The sequence below is a fragment of the Lissotriton vulgaris genome, chromosome 10 (genome assembly GCF_964263255.1).
Source record: "Lissotriton vulgaris chromosome 10, aLisVul1.2, whole genome shotgun sequence".
NCBI lineage: Eukaryota > Metazoa > Chordata > Amphibia > Caudata > Salamandridae > Lissotriton > Lissotriton vulgaris.
The window spans coordinates 494,768,037-494,787,782 of record NC_141698.1 but is presented as its reverse complement, the minus strand read 5'-3'; the positions used below and the strand labels follow the sequence as shown (position 1 = coordinate 494,787,782).

General features: G+C 43.2%; 1 protein-coding gene across 2 annotated transcripts in view; it reads left to right on the top strand.

The window, feature by feature from the left end:
* Positions 1-19,746, top strand: part of BFAR (bifunctional apoptosis regulator) — a 357,188-nt gene that overhangs the window by 114,354 nt on the left and 223,088 nt on the right. For both annotated transcript variants that reach the window (XM_086941352.1, XM_086941351.1), the window contains exons 4-5: positions 5,201-5,405; positions 10,081-10,250. In XM_086941352.1, the coding sequence (XP_086797478.1) occupies positions 5,201-5,405; positions 10,081-10,250 (375 nt within the window). The remainder of the gene's footprint in view (positions 1-5,200; positions 5,406-10,080; positions 10,251-19,746) is intronic.

Sequence of the window (19,746 nt, the reverse complement as noted above, 5' to 3'; positions counted from 1 at the left end):
CTTTCTTATACATTTATCCAGCATTTCTCATGTTAGTTCACTTCAGATCTTTATGCGGTTTCTTAACAATAACATAAAAACAAAAAATCAAGACTTCAAAGACACACTCTCCTTCTCTTCTTTCGGTGTTTTCTGCATACACAAGCGCTTCCTATTTATGCCTCTATACCCTTCTCGCCCCTTCTTTCTCTCTCACTGTTTCGGCTACTCAGTCTGGAGTTTATTCGCCACTTCATGCACAAACTCCCTATCCTTCTCAAAATTCCTTTCTTTCTATTCCATACAGCTATCACCACTATCAATTCTCCATGCCACATTATTCCTCTCCACACCACACAATTCCACCCCATACATTTCCCCAACCATTCCAATTCAAACCACATAATTCCACTACAAACAACATACATCCACTCCAGTACAAACAAAAACAAAAGTTAAAAACAATGTCATTTACAATGCCAATAGCTTTAACTTTCAGAAATGTGAGACCCATTGCATTGCAAATGCATGTTTTGAAGACTTGTTTGTATTTAGCCAATTTGACTTCTGTTGTGGCAAATTATGTTTAGCTCGTTTAAGGGGGTAGCCCATTATTGAAGTTTTCCTTGAGCAATTGATGGAATTGCTGATGGATGTCAAGTTGCCACGAAGGAATGATTCCAAATTTCAGCTGTTCCGTGGTTTTGTAAAGGTTTCAGCCAAGTGGATCACAGCTCTTCTCCATTTTGCCAATTGTGTGACTATGGTGTCCTCCATTTTCACTAAACACGGGGCTAAAATTTGGATTTAACTTTTTAATTTTTAAGGCCGGAGGAATAAACCCTTCCATATGAATGTACCAATCCATATAAATGAGGCCTGTCATGCCTGTGATTTGTGCAGTGTTATCGGAGACTTCCTTTCAAAAGGCCCCTGTCCTGGTCACCCCCACAGCTAGTGTGTAAAGTCTACTTGCTCATAATTGCATAAAGGACATGCAGAGAGGTACCTTGAAAAATATTACTAAGCTCATAGGTTGGCCAAGTGTAATATGTGGTATTGTGTAACCTTGAAGAGTGCGTTGTCTGAGATATTTTTTGTTGATATTTCAACCTTTTCTGCCATTATCCATTATTAAATTCACTGCCTAGCTGTGGCTCCCACTGTTCCCTCAACGCTTGAAGAGAGATACCCTCTTGCTCCAGCTCCTGTATAGAACCAGCTAACAAGAAGTTGACCTGCCTCCTCTATGTGGATGGTCTGATTAACGGTGTTTAGCTGTAGTTCTTTTTAGGTAACTTTTCAGTGCTACTGCAATTGTCCCAATTAGCAAGAAAAGCCCATTGTCTCACAGTCTTCATACTGTAGCATGTAGACGCTCTCAAGTGTACCATCTCGAAATAGGTCAACAAGTTACATGAGGTTCACATCCTTCCAGTGTGCTTGATCGCTTGCCTTAATACAATCTGTTAATGTTGGAAGTCCTTTCAAGGGGTGTGGGCATTTTTTGCCTTTATGTTGATTAAGGTCCTCCAATATTTGTGGGGTATAAAGCTTCTTGTCATGCGCTGGGTACAGGTGGAATGTGATCAAACCTTTTATACAGAAACTTTTCTTTTAAAAAGAATGACTTCCATGAAATAAGTTTCTCCACTATTTTAATGCTAACTTCGGCCCTGCTTTAATGCTAACTACTCCTGTTTTATGCTTTGATGTTGTACTTATTATGCAATGCAAAATTATGTTATCACTCCTCATTGTTTAATACTAATGTTAAAAAGAGTTAACATGAAAAATAAAGCACAGTATTGTTAAATACGTTAATACTGTAAGTAAAAATACTTGCGTTACTCCTACTTGGTGTGACTTTCAAAATATAGGAAAGCAAACCTTTGTAAGTGTAATGAGAAAGGGATGAGACTTTGCCATCCCACCTTACCCACACTCCCTTCTTACTCCATTTCCGTGAAACCCTTCCTCGCCATACCAACTAAAAATACGACTTCCAGGATGTTCCCGAAACATCTTAACCCAGGCAAAAATATTACTCACAGCGAGCTGCTGAATGCCTGTAAGTCATCTGTCCACTGACCTAACCCTTTACAAGGAAAAAAGTAACATTTGGTAAAGTAATCCAGAGAAAGTGGTTGAAGTTGTGCTGAAGCATAGACAGAGCTGCTTAATTGCTGCTTGTGTTATGATACTGAAGTCTTTGCAATAAATACTTTCTTGGACAAAAAATGGAATTGCTGGTGCTTTAAAAATATGCTTGTAATTTAGGGAAGCTCATTGTTTTTCAAAATTACTGAAGCATTGCCCTATTAACGCATGTGTACATGGAAGATGGGTAATCCCCCCCCCCCCCCCCCCCCCCCCCCCCCACACAACCACACACAATTTTGTCAGTTTGTTTCTGTTGAGGAATGGGTGGGTGGGGAAAAACTGCAATTCTTTACAAGAGCAACCTGCCTTCATTAGGCCTCCGCTCCGCAGCATGTATTTGACTCAAATTCATTGCAGTATAATCTTTCTGTCGGTAGAGGCAAGAAGGCGGCATTTCTTGACACAAGTACACATGGTCTTGTATTGTTAGCGTTACAGGTCTGTTTCCATTACATAAACCATACCTCTTTCTCTCCCAAGAACATGTTCAATCTGAGTAGATTGAGGAAACCAACAAACTGGGACGGAGAGTTTGCTTTGTATGCGAACTTGGTTCTTTCTAAATTCTGTATTTTGAAAACATTGTTATGAATCTGGCCTGCTGGATGTCGGAAGCTAGACTCTTTGCACACTATACCTCTTTATGGTATACTATATAAAGAGTTCAGCTATCCCTTATAAGTGGACAGGGGCTTGTTCTATCAATCCAAGGTGCTCCCCAAAGGGTTAGTGTGGTCGAGCAGCCTCAAGCGCATCAGAGAGGAGCATTAGACATCTGATCTGCTGCATCCACACAGTCTATAAATGATACACATGACTCAACAAGGAGATCCATGCCAATTTAGAAAAATAACACTTATCTTTATAATTTTTGGCACCAAGATCAGTTAAGTACATTTTGAGTTACAAATATATTTTCAGTTTTTATAAGTCAACACTTTGTTCAATTTATGGAGCTAGAATGTTATCCTAGGAGGAAAGACATGTACTGCTTACAGGTACTTTACAGCAATTTACATGACCAATCTTCTGGACTTAAGGTGAGAATGGGGCATGGTTCAAAGCAGCACCAACAAGTCACCTCGGGCAGAACTGGAGCGTCTGGGTGCAGGGGTGGTTTCAAGTGTCTCGTTTTCACAACCTGAGACACTTACCGTAGAGGGGATCTTCACAAAGAGGCTGCAGGTGGTGTTGGGGAGTCAACTGTTGGCAAACTTAAAGTGGGCATCGTCTCTGGAGGTTCTAGGTACCAAGCTGGCACTGTTGTCCCACTTTGACTCGGGCTAGAAGGGGTGGGTGCAGTTGTGTTTTCCAGTGTCGGGTTTTGGTGGGTTGAAGTCCTCACAGGTTTTCTGAGGTACCTGCAGGATACAGTGGAGCAGCTCCACTACTCCACAGGAGTTCCTGGGTCTTGGTTGAAGGACTGGCAGTCCTCCCAAGCTTTTGGAGGGACAGCAGCTGCAGGATGGCGCAGTTGTTGGGAACAACAGGCAGGCCAGCAGGGTTAGCGCCAAGTCAGTCGCTGGTTCTCTGTTCTTGCTTTTGTGGTTCTTCAGTGTCCTTCTTTCAGTTTGGCAGGGTCAGATTTCCTGGTGCCATGGGCTCCCCTAAATCCTAGATTTAGACTTGTTTGGGGAGGTGTAGAGTAGTAGCCAATGTGCTACTTACCCCTTGGGTCACTACGCCCCCTATATGACCACTTTCTGTGTGAAGTTGGCATAACCCTGTCTCAGAGTTCCTAATTCGTCAAGATGGCAGACTGTTAACTTTCGTGTCCACATCAGGTAGCCCATCTTAGGGATGGAACTAGCCTGAGGGTGAACACGCCTCTTTGACTACAAAATTTCCCGCCTGTCTCGGTGCCAAATGACCTGTGGCAGGTGGTTGGCATCCCCTCAACATCTGAGGGAAGCCAGAACCGCATACCAAAGTCCATGGGCTCATTGAAGCTCCCTGAGTCTTTTGAATGCTGATTTACAGGTCATCCTGCTGGAGGAGGTGTAAAACACCCTCTACCGAGAAGGCTTTATTCCTGACCTCCGAGAGTGTGGGCTCTTATCCCTGGGATTCAGAGACTTTTCTGTGGTGGCAAGCTGATCAGAACCACTCAGCCAGCACATTAGTAGTTGGTAGGTTTTCGGGAGAACCACAAATGTGCTCTCTGGGTGCATATATTAATAAATCTACAGCTAGAATCAGTGTGGGTTTATTAATGCAAGGTGTTTGATACCAAAGACCATATATTTCAGTGAAGCCGTGATGTAGGTGGGGAACTCGTTTTTACCAGTGTCCAGCACATGTAGTTAAAATGGCTTCCCTGTTCACTTGTGACATCTAAGAACGGACTTCGACATCACAGGGGCATATCTGCTCATGCAATATTTCTACACATGTAGTATAGTCCATTATGCCTTAGGGCTATTTGGCTTGCTGTATGGGTGACTTACCTATACTGCATGCATTGCAGTGCCTGCAGGCATGGCACAAAGGGATGTGCGCCATGTTGTGTTTTCACTTTTGTCTGCACCAAGACACTCCGCCTGCAGTGGCAGTCTGCATGAGTTAGGTCAGGAGTACCTTGGGGTGGCAAAATGCATGCAGCAGCCCTTAGGGACCCTCGAGTACCCATTCCCTAGGGTACCACTTACTAGGGACCTATAGGGGTACTAAAGGTATTACCAATTAGGGGAACAATTGTACAGTTTTAGGGAAAGAGATCTGGCACTTGAACCTGGTTAGCAGGAACCCACTGCACTTTCTGTCAAAATTGCATTGAATACCAGGCAAATAGTGGGGGTGACCATGATAAAAAGGGGCACTTACTACACTGGAGAAGCTGCACAACAAAGTCCTAACTGAATAATTTGCCATTTGTGTATTTGTGTTGAAGCCCTAAAGCTCTCTTTAGACAATATTTAGCCATTTAATAAGCATAGGTAATCTGACTCTCACCAATGTAAATATATTATGACACCTTTTTAGTTTTCTTTATATATTTTTCTCTTATTCCTTTTGCAACCTATTAAAGACATCTATACCTTTCTTTGCATTCTTTCAGGGATGCCATAGAAACGTTGTTCCCAGATATCATTAAAGAAAAGAATGATGAGATTCTGCGAAACGTAGATGTAGCACATAGCCTGCAGGCATTTCATAAATATGGCAACGATCAGGTCCAGGCTGCACCGAACCATGTAAGAGATAATCTGCAACGAGGCGGTGGCTTTTTCTCTGGAGTTCTCACAGCTTTGACTGCTGTAGCAGTAAGTATTTAATCATTCTGATGCCTTCCATAACTGCATCTTTTCTGTCTTTTTAATTTTGTTATCTTAAATTCTTTGATTTAAAAAATGCAATGAAAATGGAAATGAAGGTTAAACCCATAGGTTGTGTTGATTAGTGATCGAAGAATAGGCAGTAAATAAATCTAGATTAAATCATTCCTTTTGTATGTGTTTTTAATTCATTTTTGAGAATTTGTTTAATTAATACTATTCGCAAACTGAATTATAATTGAACCATATGGATTGTCTAACATATAACTCTGTAGGAAAGTGCCAATTTTTGCATGGTTACCCCCTAACCTTTTGTAAGATACATGATGCCAACTTGACTGAGTGTGTGCTGGGATCCTGCTAACGAGGCCCGGTACCTATGATCTTTCCTAAAACTGTACCTTTGTACCCATAATTGGCACACCTCTAGGCCACATGTAAGTCCATTGTATTAGGTGCCTCTGGTACCAGGGGCCTTGTGACCAGAGAGGGCCTCTGAGGGCTGCAGCATGTATTATGCCACCCCCAGAAACCACTCACATTTAATACCCCCACCCCGCCAATGAAGATTGAGTGTTTTGGTGCTGACCAAACTAAAATGTCGATATGGCAAACATCCTTGTATGCCATGCCCACCAACATTGTCTGGAGCATGGCAAGTCACCCCTCTAGCAGGCCTTACAGCCCTAAAAGCATGGTGCACCATACCCAGGTGAGGGCATAGCTGCAAGAGCAATATGCCCCTACAGTGTACATTCACAGAATCTGAAAGTGCAGTGAAGCCATTTTGAATGCATGGGCTGGGAGTTTAACACAAATTCCACTGCTCCTCGATGGCTTTGCTGAAGTCTGGAAAGTTAGGTATCCAACTTCCAGCAAATTAATCCCACACTGATGCCATGAAAAATGGACTCAGAGGGCATCTTAGAGATGCCCCCTAAAAAATGACTTATCCTGGTGTGGTTCCTGATTGACTCCCAGCCTTCTGCCACCACCAGACAGGTTTCAGGACTCCTGGGTAGAGAGCTTTTGCTCTCTGGGTTTGGAAACAAAGCATATTCTGGCCGAGGTGTAAAGCCTCCTACTCCAGGATGGGCAGAGTTTTCTAAGAGGGAGCGTCAAAGGCCTGTCGCCTCTGTTAGCAGCAAAGCCTGGGAGCAGCTATCAGCAACTAGCTTTCACCGGATCTGACCCCCATTTTGGGTTCCAGAACCGGCAGGAAAACCTAGCCAGAAAGGGTGGTGTGCCCACCTTTGCCATCCCCACCGTTCAGGTTGGGGAGGTAAAGTGTCTGCCACTTCTCAGTCCCTGCCGTTTTTGAAGGTGATGAGGGACCCCTCCAATCAGGAAGAGGCCTATGCCCCCCTCCCAATGGATGGTGGCATACTAGGGGGTGTATACACCACCCGGAAGGGACCCATTGGTACCAGCATGTACACTCCTGAATCTACTATTTAGCGGTACCCCTGAGCCTTGCCTCTCCAGATTCAATGTGACAAGAAGAAGGACCTAAGAGCCGGGCTGCAAAAGAGGAGGACGACGACAACTGCTTTGTCCCCTGCCCTACTGACCTGTCTCCTGCTTGGAACCCCTGCAAGCTGAAACCGGCATGTCCTGCAGCAAGCAGCCTCCAAGAACCCTAAGGACCTGCCCTGCCTTCCTAAAGAACTCTGATCTCCATTGGACACTGGATTTGTCCAACACCAGCCCAGGCCAGGACTCCTGATCCAGCCGGATCAGCGAGTTCTCACCACTCTGCACCCGATGCCCACTCCCCGAGTTAGAGTGCCCCAACATTCCAGTGAGGTCCCCTGCCAATCCTGACTTGTGTTCCAGCGTTGGATGCCCTCCGCTGATCTTCTCCTCGACGCCTGTAGCCTCATTCTGAAGGATTCCCACAACCGCGACAGGAAACGGTGAGAAGAACCCAAAACGAAAGAAGACCCCTGCACTGCAGCTACTGAGTTTTAAGGTTCCTGAGCTACGGTGTCCAGCAGCTCTTCAACTTCATCCTCCAGTCGTTGGTTCCCTTTGTCCAGTCTTCTAGCTCCAACCTGCAGTCCTTTTCCACAACTGAAATCCTCCATTGAAAAGCATTGGGATCACAACACCCCTTGAGCACTCTACACCCGACCGCCCTAGCCCCGCTGGTCGTGTGGACTTGGTGCCAACCTGGGACCCCCTTTGCCCTTACCTTAAGCCCAGGAGCTTGATTCCCAAGACTGAGTGGCCGCCAGTGAGAAGCCCACAAAGAGGTGCCCTCTAGCCACTTTGGCAAACATTGGCATCATGCAGCCTGCACCCGGCCGCCCTAGTGCCCCTTCAGTGCCAACCTGAACCTTGGGAAACCTTGGTTCTAGCCCCTAAAACTCCAATCCTAAAACTGTTTACTTACCTGTAAACTCAACACTTTATTTTTGTTCATAGGACTGTACTGTTGAACTGTCTTGTAGTGCAACAAAAGTAAATTAGTGCCTTTACAAGAGTTAGCCTGTTTAGTGATGTCCTGTGTTGCTTAAATTGTGTGTTCCATGCCAAACTAGAAAAATAATCAAAAAGTAATTTCAAGTGTTTTTGAACAATTTACAAGTCGTTTTCTCAACTGCAAAAGTAATCTGAATGTTGTTAAACAGCCAGTGTTCACTGTTTTTTGAAAAGTAACATTGTATGAAGAGTTTAACTTGCCTGCTACTAAGTAAATCTTGGTTCTAGAAGTAAAACAAAATAACTTGTTATACAAACAATTGGCCTGGATTCAGTCTTTGAGTATGTGACATCATTTCTTTCCTGAGTGTGTACAACTAATGATTAACACTACCCTCTGATAAGCCTGACTGCTTAACCACACTACCACAAAGGAGAGTAAGGTATTACTATTTTAGCCTGTGGTATACCTTTGGGGATCCACTGGACTCTGCACACTAAACCTCACTTTGGTATAGTATATACAGAGCCAGCGTCCTACAGCACTCATCAAGCATTAACCGATGTATTGCAGAGGGGAGAGTTAATAAGTGTCTGAAACCATTGCGTTCTCACTGTGAAATAGTGACAACCTTTACATTTTGATCAAATTACTAATGAATTTTTAACTCCTTAGTTCTGAAAGACCATACAAACATTACATATGGAATAAAGTACCCCCTTGCTGTATATTATTAGTATAATGAAAGCCATTGTGTAATTCCATGGCCATATAAATGAAAGGGGCCGAAAGCAGGGGGTACTTTATTCCCTGGAATACTTTGTCAAACCATCACCTTTCATACACAGACCACCTAAATTCTTGTTGCTCAATCATTTTCATATGAAAGGGAGAGCATGTTTGTAAACATCAAGACTAAAAATAGAATCTTTAGTGAAAGATCAAACACCTTAAAAATAAATTTGAAATTTGTTGTAACAGATAATAAAATCAGTTTAATACAATTCATGTTTTAATACAAAGCAGAGAAGCCCGGAATGAGTAGAAATGCGAAGAAAGGTTCAGATTTTACTTTAATTTTACTTGAGGAAATCAAAAAATAACATGTTGCCTTAAGTATCCCCTTTCTGTTGGTAACTGTACAGCAAGGTAAACTAAGCAGAAGAAAGAAAAGCAACGTTTTGTTTTCGTTCTTTAAACAGCTGCTTAAATTATGCTCTGTGACCTGACCTGCCTTCCCCCTTGGTTTCTGGCTCTAGCTCCTGGTATTTTGCTGTCAGAACTCAACTGTAATAAGTTATTACAATTGAGTTCTGACATCATTTCTTCATTATAGGCGACTGGGTGTGTCACAAGTCGCGTTTTTATAAAGAAATTAGAGATTGGTTTTTATACAGGGATTGCAGATTTCCATGTATTATATCATATAAATATTATGATTGTAACATAACGGCCATCCTCCAAATCATCTAAAACTTGGATTTATATTAGTAAAATGGTCTCTGGGTACATTTGGGCAAATGTATTTAGCCTTTCCAGTGCTTCCTAAGATGGTGTTTGAATTGTAAAGAATATTCACTTTTCAGTGCACAGGGATTTCTATCTAAGTTAGTCTCCTTTGGTGACCAGATCATGTTTTACTCCAAACTCTAGTTCTAACACGCTTGTGTGCTACTGTGAGGTAGCTGAATTTGAGTTTGGCTTAGTTGGGATTGGCCCAAACTGAGTAGGAAGACAGGGTAGCAAATCGTCAATAACAAAAATTCACCTCCATTCTCTCAATATTGGCATGGTTAATTATTTATCTATGATAAAGAGGGGCACCGAAAACGCATTCAAAATGTCAGATTATTACTTTTCGTTCATACTGTTTAAAACCTTCCTGTATATGCTGCAACAAACAGCAAAGTGATGGAGCAAAGCCGCAAATTAATCTCTGCTACTGGCCATCACTCAAGCCCTGTTCCAGTCCATTGTTTTTCACCGTCTGTGTCTCTCTAGAGGGAGAACAGTCAAATGCAAATCCATCTTGGTCCTGCTCCAATAGGAACAGTTCAGTCCGAACTGCCAGGTGGAATTCATTTGAGGCATGAAAAAAACCCAACCCTGACTGGTGTTGGCCTTGAATATGCAGGTTCTGATAATAAACGCAGTTAAATCAAGAAATGTAATTATCTATTTCATCTTCACACTTTCTTTTTAGAAATCATTCCAGTACATATTTTTTTTACATTTCAGGTAGTTTTGCTGGTCTATCATTGGAGTAGCAGGGAGTCTGAACATGACCTTCTTGTACACAAGCCAGTTGAAAAATGGACTCCTGAGGAGGTGATCCTGTGGTTAGAGCAATTAGGCCCCTGGGCCTCCTTCTACACAGAGAGGTTTTTAGCTGAGAGGGTCAATGGAAGGTAAGAAATCAAATTTAAATTCTTTACAGAGAAACTGTGTCAAAGGTCTCTTTACTTAAAATATTTAAATATTACGTTGGACAGGTCTGTCAATTTCTTTCTTTCAGCCTCTGAAATACGCAAGTTTGATTTTTGCATCCATATTGCTGCTATGAAATTGTATTTAATGATGAGCCAGCTATTAGTACTGCTGTGCTGTCACTGAGGTATGAGTGCTTATGACAATGTTGGGTCCTGAGAGCGTTATTTTAGCATTTTTGTTTTCCAGAAAACAGGGAATGAGTGCCAGGCATTGTGAATTCCTGATAATTACATTTTTCAGTATTAAAAGTCTGCTTACTTTCTCAGGTATGTGGGCTATTTTATAGACTGTACATGTTTGAATTGATGCCAACAGATCATTTAATCAGAGATCTGCTGTCTTAACAGACAATCTACCACTATTATAATAGGTTACTTTATCATCTTCTAAATTCACATTCCATAAAAGGGATCTCTGTGCTTCTAGCGTAGCTGAGGCTGCTTTAATGGCTTTGAAAAGGGATGTGTCCAAAGATTCTACCAGCCGGGCAGTCAATTGGTCCATTTCACGTTCTTTTTGAAAGCACAATTCGTTGATCTGAAACTTCATTTCAGTTTGAGTAACGATAAAGTGGACTTGCCTTCTGTTATGCCGGTCATTGCTGCGTTGAGTGGGAACTTATAATGATTTAAAAAAATACTGCTATCAATAGGGGACTAAGCAGAGTGTGTGGGATCATGGATATAATGAGTTTAATTACGTAGACATATGAGGTGGCGGTGTAAAAAAACAATTGTTTTTTTTAAAGATAACCAGGTTTTATCTTATTTCTAAAAGCTGAGTGTTGAATCAGTCTGATTATTTCATGGATGCTACCATTTTACGAATGGTAAACCAGTGAAGTTCTCCAGGGTGTTGAAATGAAGGATGAAATGCATAGTGACATCCCATAATCCAGGCAAGTGGAAATAATCATTGCATTTATCATCAACTTCTTTGTGGAGGTTGGCAATAGACACAATTCCTCTGATTTTAAAGATGTCTGAGAATCCTTCACCAGAAAAGGCTTTTTGTGAGAAGCATTACTTCATTATTTTGTCATTTTAATCCAAGTTAACGGTGTCAGGGGAAATATTTTACCTCCTTAGTACCAGTTCAACACCCAAATACAGCGGTAAGCAACTACAAGATTAGCAGTCAATCTTTGCAAAAGGCCTTCCACTGCTCCGTAACACTTTGTCACGCTTTAAGTAACTTTTGTTCTTTTGAGCTAGAATCAAGTTTGTTGTTGAAATCTGCAGATTATGTAGCAAAAGCACAAAATTGATAATTATGTGGAAAACGCTGCTGCTGCAGAAACTCCTAATTCCAGTGGCCCTGCCTTTTAGTGAATCAATCAATTAATGGCTGGTAAGAAGGCTGTTGTTATTTTTTTTAACTTTCTGCACTACCACCACACACTTCGATTTCAGGCACAGGCATCTCAAAGTCAGTATTAACCATTCAGGGGAAGTTTTTTTGTGAAAGCTGAGTCAATGGGTGGCAGGTAGAAGGCCAGCAGGGTTGCGTTCAGATGCAGAGCACTAATCCTCTCTATCCTTGGGGCCTCACAGAAAGTGTCTAGGAGACAGAGGAAAGCAGCGAGATTCATAGATATTGTCAAAGAGAAGGCCCAGAATAGGGAGCACTGTATGTGGACTCATTTTTATGTTTATAAATGGCCAAAGACCACTTCTTCAGAGAGATACCCCAAAGAAGGGGGCAATAGAAGTGTTTTTGTTTTTTTAAAAGGGAGATTCATTAGGGAAGCTGGTACTGCTGCCAAGTGTGTAAGTGGCCACTGCTGGTTATCATAAAGGAGCAGATGCAGCAGGACTGGGGCCCAGGAATTTGGGGGGCCCACTGCATCACAATTAAGACTGTCTACCTTTAAAAAATGGGGCATCAGAGCGTATTGTCCTTTCAAGCATTAGGACAGAGGTGATGATCCATCATAGTGAGGAAAAGGTAAAAGAGGCAGAGGAGATATCTTCCTACTCGGGACTGCAGTTCTCATTAGTCCAGCAGGTATAGTTGCATTGGGGTCAAAGAGTGTAAGGGGCTCACAACACCCCAATTATGGGGAGCAGTTTGTTTGGGATATCTGTTTTTTGTTTGATGCTGTTGTTGAAGTCTCATATTTGGTGCGGTTCATAAGCTATAGAAAAAGTATTTTCTGAAATCATCTCATAAGCCACTCTCCCTGCACGCAGCCATGTTCCTCCCGCTCCCCCAATCCATGCCATCAAGTTTTGGAGGGGGCCCGACCACAAAACATTTTGCTTAGGGAGGCTCAGAGGAAGAAAGTTTGAAGACCTCTGCACTAAATCACATCTGTGCCTGGAAATAGATTATAAAAAGGGAGATTGAGACTCCCAAATCCTCAAACTGAAGCTATCAGCGTGGAGAAGCTCGGCACAAATTGTACCTGTTTGGACCAAGATTGAGGGCTAAGGGTTTCTCAGCATCCCTGCTGGGTGAGGGAACAACCAGGAGAATAGCGATTGTCCTAATTACCATGCCAAAATAATCTAGATTTCATTAAAGACATGGAGGCTAACATTATGCATTAATCTTTTAATGCCAACTCCACACAGCCACTTTAAAGTATGACATTGCAGTGTGTATTGTTCTGGAATATAATATAGTCGGCTATAATAGGCATGTGGCCAGTCTCATCTGCCTCTTTTAAATGTGGATAAAATACTAGGCATGTAACATGAAGGTTTGCAAACATAAGGTCAAAAGGGTGAACTTGTTGAAGAAAATGACAGGAAATGGAAGATCCTTAGTAGATGGATGAATGGTGAACTAGGGTACATAAACCGGACTGTAGGCTCAGCAGATGTGGAGTCTTCCAGGCGATTCCCTCAGGGGGTCCTGGATTATTGGGCGTTATCTGAAATAAAGGATTGTTATCAGAACAATTTCTTTTCACGTAGGAGTTCAACTTGGGTGAGAACTTAAAAATTACAAGTAGGATTAAAACTTGTGCAAGTATTCTAAGAAATTACACCTCTTTTCTTTTTTTGGTGCATACATTGATCATTGAGAACACAGAATTAAAAAATATTACCTTAAAATCTTCCTTTGGTTGAGCATAATGATCTAAGTAAATTTAAATTCCAATTTGTTTTACATATATTCCACAGGGTGGGATAATGTTAGCCTCTGTGTCTTTAATGAAATCTAGATTCTCTTGGCAGTATAATAAGAAGAATCGCTATTTCATTACAAGACCGGATGCTACCATTATGTATTAATCTTTTAATGGCAACTCCACACAACTACTTTAAAGTATGACATTACAGTCTGTATTGTTCTAGAACATAATACAGTCAGGCTATAATAGGCATGTGGCCAGTCTCATCTGCCTCTTTTAAATGCGGCTCTACACAGATAAGTAACCTAGACATAGACTTTTTTGTTGTTGTTTTTTTTGTTTTGTAAAGCGCCTGGTTACTCCTAACAGAGTGTCCCGCGCTAGGGGAAAAAAGTCCTCACCTTCAACAAGGCTAACCGCCTTTCAGACCCTTAAACTACTCTGCTGCTAGATTGCCTAAAAAGCTATGTCTTTAGCTCTTTCAGAAATCGTTGTTAAGAGGGCGGGCTGCATCCTTAAATCTAAGGGGAGAAGGTTCCACTTTTTTGCTGCAACCAACAAAAGGACTTTTCCCCCCAAGCGTGCCCTATGTACCTTTGGGACCACCATCTTGGGGGTGCCTGATGATCAATGATGCCTTGTTGGTAGATAAGATTTGATCAGCGGGAACAGAAAGCGTGGGACTAGGCCATTTAGAATTCTGTGGCAGAAACAGAGTGCTTTAAAAGCAACTCTTTCCTGTACTAGGAGCTAGTGTAATTTCGTCAGGGCATCGTCCAATTACTATCTCCTCAGGATTTTCAGTCACATCCTGGCTGCAGAATTCTGTACCCTCTGTAGCATTTTATGTCTACTTTGGGACACTCCAAGATCATTACAATAATCCAAGTGTAATACTATCAGTGCCTTAATAACTGTTGTTTGGGGTGCCTCTGGCGGAAAGTCTAGAATCTTACGCAGCATCCTAAAAATAACAAAACAGGTACCAGCCAATGTGGCGATTTGATGATCGAAGCGAAGGGCCGAATCATACCAAACTAACAAATGATTCGATTTAGGTTTGGGTATGGGAAGCCGACCCAGTTCTGGGGACCACCATGCTGCAGACCATAGTGACGCTTGTTTCCCAACCACTAGGATATCGGTTTTTACTGCGTTCATTTGCAGACCACTCCATGTCATCCAGTTTGCAAGGCCCGCCAGACAAGCTCTAAATTTCGGGGCTGACTCTGCAGTGTCCTGTGTTAGGGTGACGATTAGCTGCTTATCGTCCGCTTACGATACCATCTCTACCCCATGGCTCCCTGCAACCTCTTACAATGGATGCAAATACACATTGAACAGAGTAGGGCTTAACGCCGACTCTTGGGGGACGACCTGTCCTATAGGCATTCCAGAGAAGACCATGTGATACAGTGTCAAATGCAGCACTTAAATCCAACAGGATCAAGGCTGCTGTCTTGCCCTTATCTGCTGCCATTCTCATATATTCCGAGGCTAATAACTAGGCCGCTTCTGTACTATGTTGAGGTCTAAAACCTGACTGTGTATCATATAGCAAATTGCTACCTTCCAGATATTTGGTTAGTTAGAGATTAAGAAACCTCTCCTCCATTGTTGCAAAAAGAGGAAGTAGGGAGACCGGTCTCAGGTTTTCTGGAAAAGAAGGGTTCAGAGAAGGATTTTTTTAGTAGTGGCGCAATCATTGCATGTTTCCATGCTCTAGGTACTATACCCATAGTGAAAGAGTGGTTGAGCAGGTTGCAAGCAATTGGAGCTATAGTATAGGATCATTAGGTAAACCAGATTTAACACTGGTGAGAAGGTCGAATGTTTTCCTTAGGGTCGGCATTCTGAAGTTTACCGCCAGGAGTGTAGTTTCGGGAAAATTAAACCTAAAGAGTCTGCTATCCTCCGGAAAGAAGCATAGATTGCCTCGATCCATCTGGTAAAATAATGGGCCATTGCATTGACCCTCAGAAGGAGGTATAGGAGCAGTAACCTGTTCAACAAGGTCAGATTTTTTACAATCTGAAAGATCTCTTTAGCAGACCCTTTGGAGGTCTCAATTTTGTGCGTATAAACCCGGTGCACGTTTGTTTAATCCGTTTATGATAGTTTCACAATGATTTTAGATGGGTGTCTTTGTCCTCCTTCTTGTATCCTTTCCTCCAAAGACGTTCCCCTCTTTCGCACTTCTTTTTTTTCTTTTTTAAATCTAGAAGTTCTTTATTAAACCATTTGGCCACTGGAGTGTGTCGCAAGTTACTCCCTGTTTTCTGAGGCCCCAGCAAATCCAAAGCTTCCATTATCCAGGATGTTTTTTGTCCGTTGGCGTTCTGTGGACAGGTAACTAAATCAGGGGGACTTTCAGCTAGTTTAGCCTTCAGAGCCTCGGGGGTAACTAGCGACCAGTTGCGTATATTTTTGCCCACACTAGCTGTATAGGAGGGCCCTGGATAGGTTAAACGGTCTTTAATTCTAAAAGAAATAATAGAATGGTCTAACCACTCCACCAACGTTATGGAAGAAGTATCTACAAGATTGCCATTTGCAAAAATGGGATCAAGAGTATGCCCTCCAGAGTGCATCAGACAAGTATCGAGCTGAAGCAACTCCAACGCTTCAATATCTTTCACAAACAATGATGCTGAAGGGCATTGGCTATCATTCACATGTAGATTGAGGTCTCCTAAAACTACAAACTTAGAGTAGCGCAGGCGATAGGGAGGAAGAAAGTCCGCAAAAGAATTTAAGAAAGCCTTGGCCGATCCTGGGGGTCGTTATATGAGGAGCCCTGTTATACAATACGACTGAGTTAAGGAAGGAGAGAACAGGGCTGCTTCACATCCTGAGAACGTCACTTCAGTTAATTTAACTTGGAGTTCTGTTTTTTTAATTGATTGCCAGGCCTCCTTCTCTTTGAAATGGTCTGTCTAATCTCAGCATAGCGTATCCCCCGGGATCGGGCACATTGATCGTGCAGCCAGGTTTCTGCCAGGAAAAAGGCAGCTGGTTTTTGAGAGCTCAGCAGATCAGTGAGCTCAAATGTATTTTTCCTCGAGGACCTACAATTCAAGAACAAACTTTTTGCCTCTTCTCCTTTTTCCTGTCCCTTGCCCCCCTCCCTCCCTGGAAATTTAGCTGTGTTAAATGCAAAATCACACTTAGCACAGCCCTTTGCCTCAGAACCCATCACAATCCCATAAAGGGATTAGACTTGCATCGTAATTCTTTCCATGAAACTGTTTGTAGATGTTTCTTTCTTTTGAACTGTTCTACTATATTAGATACGTTTTGAGGGAACAATCGCTTTTAGCTTATTGTATGTTTGTATGTATATGTTACCGTTTTATTTATAAGTTAACATTTTACTTATAAGGCTGAAATACTGTTTTGTCCTTGTATTAGGTATTAGAGTAACTCGCCTCTAATATCCTTCCTTTACAACGGGCAAGCGCAGAGATTCCAATTTTTGGTTGCCCTGTCTGTGTGGGTCCCTGTCTGTGTGGGTCCCTGTCTGTGTGGGTCCCTGTCTGTGTGGGTCCCTGTCTGTGTGGGTCCCTGTCTGTGTGGGTCCCTGTGTGTGTGGGTCCCTGTGTGTGTGGGTCCCTGTGTGTGTGGGTCCCTGTGTGTGTGGGTCCCTGTCTATCTCTGTCTCTCTCTGTGTATCTCTGTGTGTCTGTCTGTGTATCTCTATCTGTGTATCTCTATCTGTGTATCTCTATCTGTGTATCTCTATCTGTGTATCTCTATCTGTGTGTCTGTCTGTCTGTCTGTCTGTGTGTCTCTGTGTGTCTGTGTCTCTGTGTCTCTGTGTCTCTGTGTGTCTGTGTGTCTGTGTGTCTGTCTGTCTGTGTGTCTGTCTGTCTGTGTATCTCTATCTGTGTATCTCTATCTGTGTATCTCTATCTGTGTATCTCTATCTGTGTATCTCTATCTGTGTATCTCTGCCTGTGTCTCCGTCTCTGTGTGCCTCCGTCTCTGTGTGTCTCCGTCTCTGTGTGTCTCTGTCTCTGTGTGTCTCTGTCTCTGTGTGTCTCTGTCTCTGTGTGTCTCTGTCTCTGTGTGTCTGTCTCTGTGTGTCTCTGTCTCTGTGCGTCTGTCTATGCATCTGTGTGTGCGTCTCTGTCTATGCATCTGTGTGCGTCTCTGTCTCTGTGTCTGTCTCTGTGTGCGTCTCTGTCTCTGTGTGCGTCTCTGTCTCTGTGTGCGTCTCTGTCTCTGTGTGCGTCTCTGTCTCTGTGTGCGTCTGTCTCTATGTGTGCGTCTCTGTCTCTGTGTGCGTCTCTGTCTCTATGTGTGCGTCTCTGTCTCTATGTGTGCGTCTGTCTCTGTGTGCGTCTCTGTCTCTATGTGTGCGTCTCTGTCTCTATGTGTGCGTCTTTCTCTGTGTGTGCATCTGTGTGTGCGCCTGTGTGTGTCAGTCTGTGTGTGTGCATCTGTGTGTGTATCTGCATGTGTCTCTGTGTGCCGGTCTCTGTGTGTCGCTGTGTGCGTCTTTGTCTCTGTATCTCTGGCTGTGTGTCTGTCTCTGTGTGTGTCTCTATGTACTTCTCAGTGTGTGTCTGTCTCTGTGTGTCTCTCTGTCTGTCTCTCTCTTTGTGTGTGTGTCTTTATGTGTGGGTGTCTCTCTCTGTGTCTCTCTGTCTGTCTGTGTGTGTGTGTGTGTGTGTGTGTCTGTCTCTGTGTGCCTCTGTGTGTTTGTGTCTGTGTGTGTGTGTGTCTGTGTGTGTTTTTCTGGGTGTGGAGTAAAGGCTGCGGGAGAAGACGACCTAGAAGAGGACGTCATTGGCAACACGAAACAGGAAGCTTCCTTAAATGCCCTTTAAAAGTCAGCTGTGAAAACGCGCACAGCTGACCTTTAAAGGGCCTTTCAGGAAGCTTTCTGGCTGCGCCATGTGTGAGGTCGCAGAGGCCGGAGGCCGGCGGTAAACTCAGAAGATGGCTGCGGGAGCATACATAGTGAATACGTATTTAATATGTATTCACTACGTATGCTGCTGTGTCATCTTCTGTGTTTACTGTTGGCCTCACTGGCAATGTAAAAATGTCATGGTAAGGACTGCGGGCCGCCAATGAAGCCTGCCGAGCTGCTGGCGGCCCACAGGTCGTACTAGGAGTACCACCAGTCTAGGGCTACACCCTGAGCCGCAATACACCCAGCTGTTCGATCGAACAACGTTGACAGTTGCTTCTCAGCTGACTAGGACTCTGTGGCACGATTCATTTTATATTAATTCCAGAGTTGGTTCTTAACCCTTCACAAACGTATATTAAAAATTCTCAAATCTTTTAGCACTTCCCCTGGGAACCAAGGCTAGGCTAAATAGGGACAGACAGCAGGGTGCCAGACTCTCGAAATTAAAATAAACACCTTAACTTTAAAAAATATATATTTTTTATATACATCTATAAATATAAATAATTTTAGCAATAATTTAGTCCACTTAGAGCACCTTCCTTACTAAGTTGCTCAAATTTACGCAAAATTGAATAATATTAACCCACGATGTCTGAGGACAGCCAGAGCTCAGAAACTCCACAAAACCTGAATGAGGAACTTACTACAAAAAATGATTCAGCATGAAATGTGCTCATCCAACAGGTTATATCCATTAAAAGCTCTATCCTCTCGGAAGAGGAATCCGAACCGGAGTTCATGTCTGAGGAGACTCCAAAGCCCCTTAACAGGTGAAAAAGATTAAGAAAAAACGAATATCTGGAAGATACTTCTTCGAATGATAACCCTCTAGCTTCCAGTTTTTTAAAGCAAAGTGGAGGTCTAAGCACCTCAAGAAGGTTGGGTGTCCTACGCAACACGATCCCTTCGAGTGCGCACAACAGCACCAATACCCTCACTGTGGAAAATTAACTCAAACTTGGTGAACATTATCGGCGTCATCTTGCCCCCTTTTCAAGCCCATTCGTGCGCGTAAGCGGCAGCCATTTTTGAACGCCATGGCCTCCCTGCCCCTCGCTGATAGCCAGCGCGTCTCTCTCTCCCTTAACCTCGCAAGCATCCCCCCGCACACTGACAACCCCCGCTCTCTCATGCCTTGGGTCATAAACCCCTCTTCAGCGCAGCTTCACCACTGAATCCCATCCTGTTCCCAGCGCGACACCTCCCCTCATTCCTTTCATGGCCTCAGATCCTTTCGATGCAAACCCCTTTTTCCTGTGTCCCCGTTTGTCTTCCTTGTTCCCAGGCCGCCACCTGGCCCTGCGGATACTGTTTATTACCCCGTACAGTAGGAAGCTTCCCCTCCCCATCAAAAGACCCTCGAGCCGATCAAAGCCCCCACTCTATGAGATCCGATCAACCCCATGCA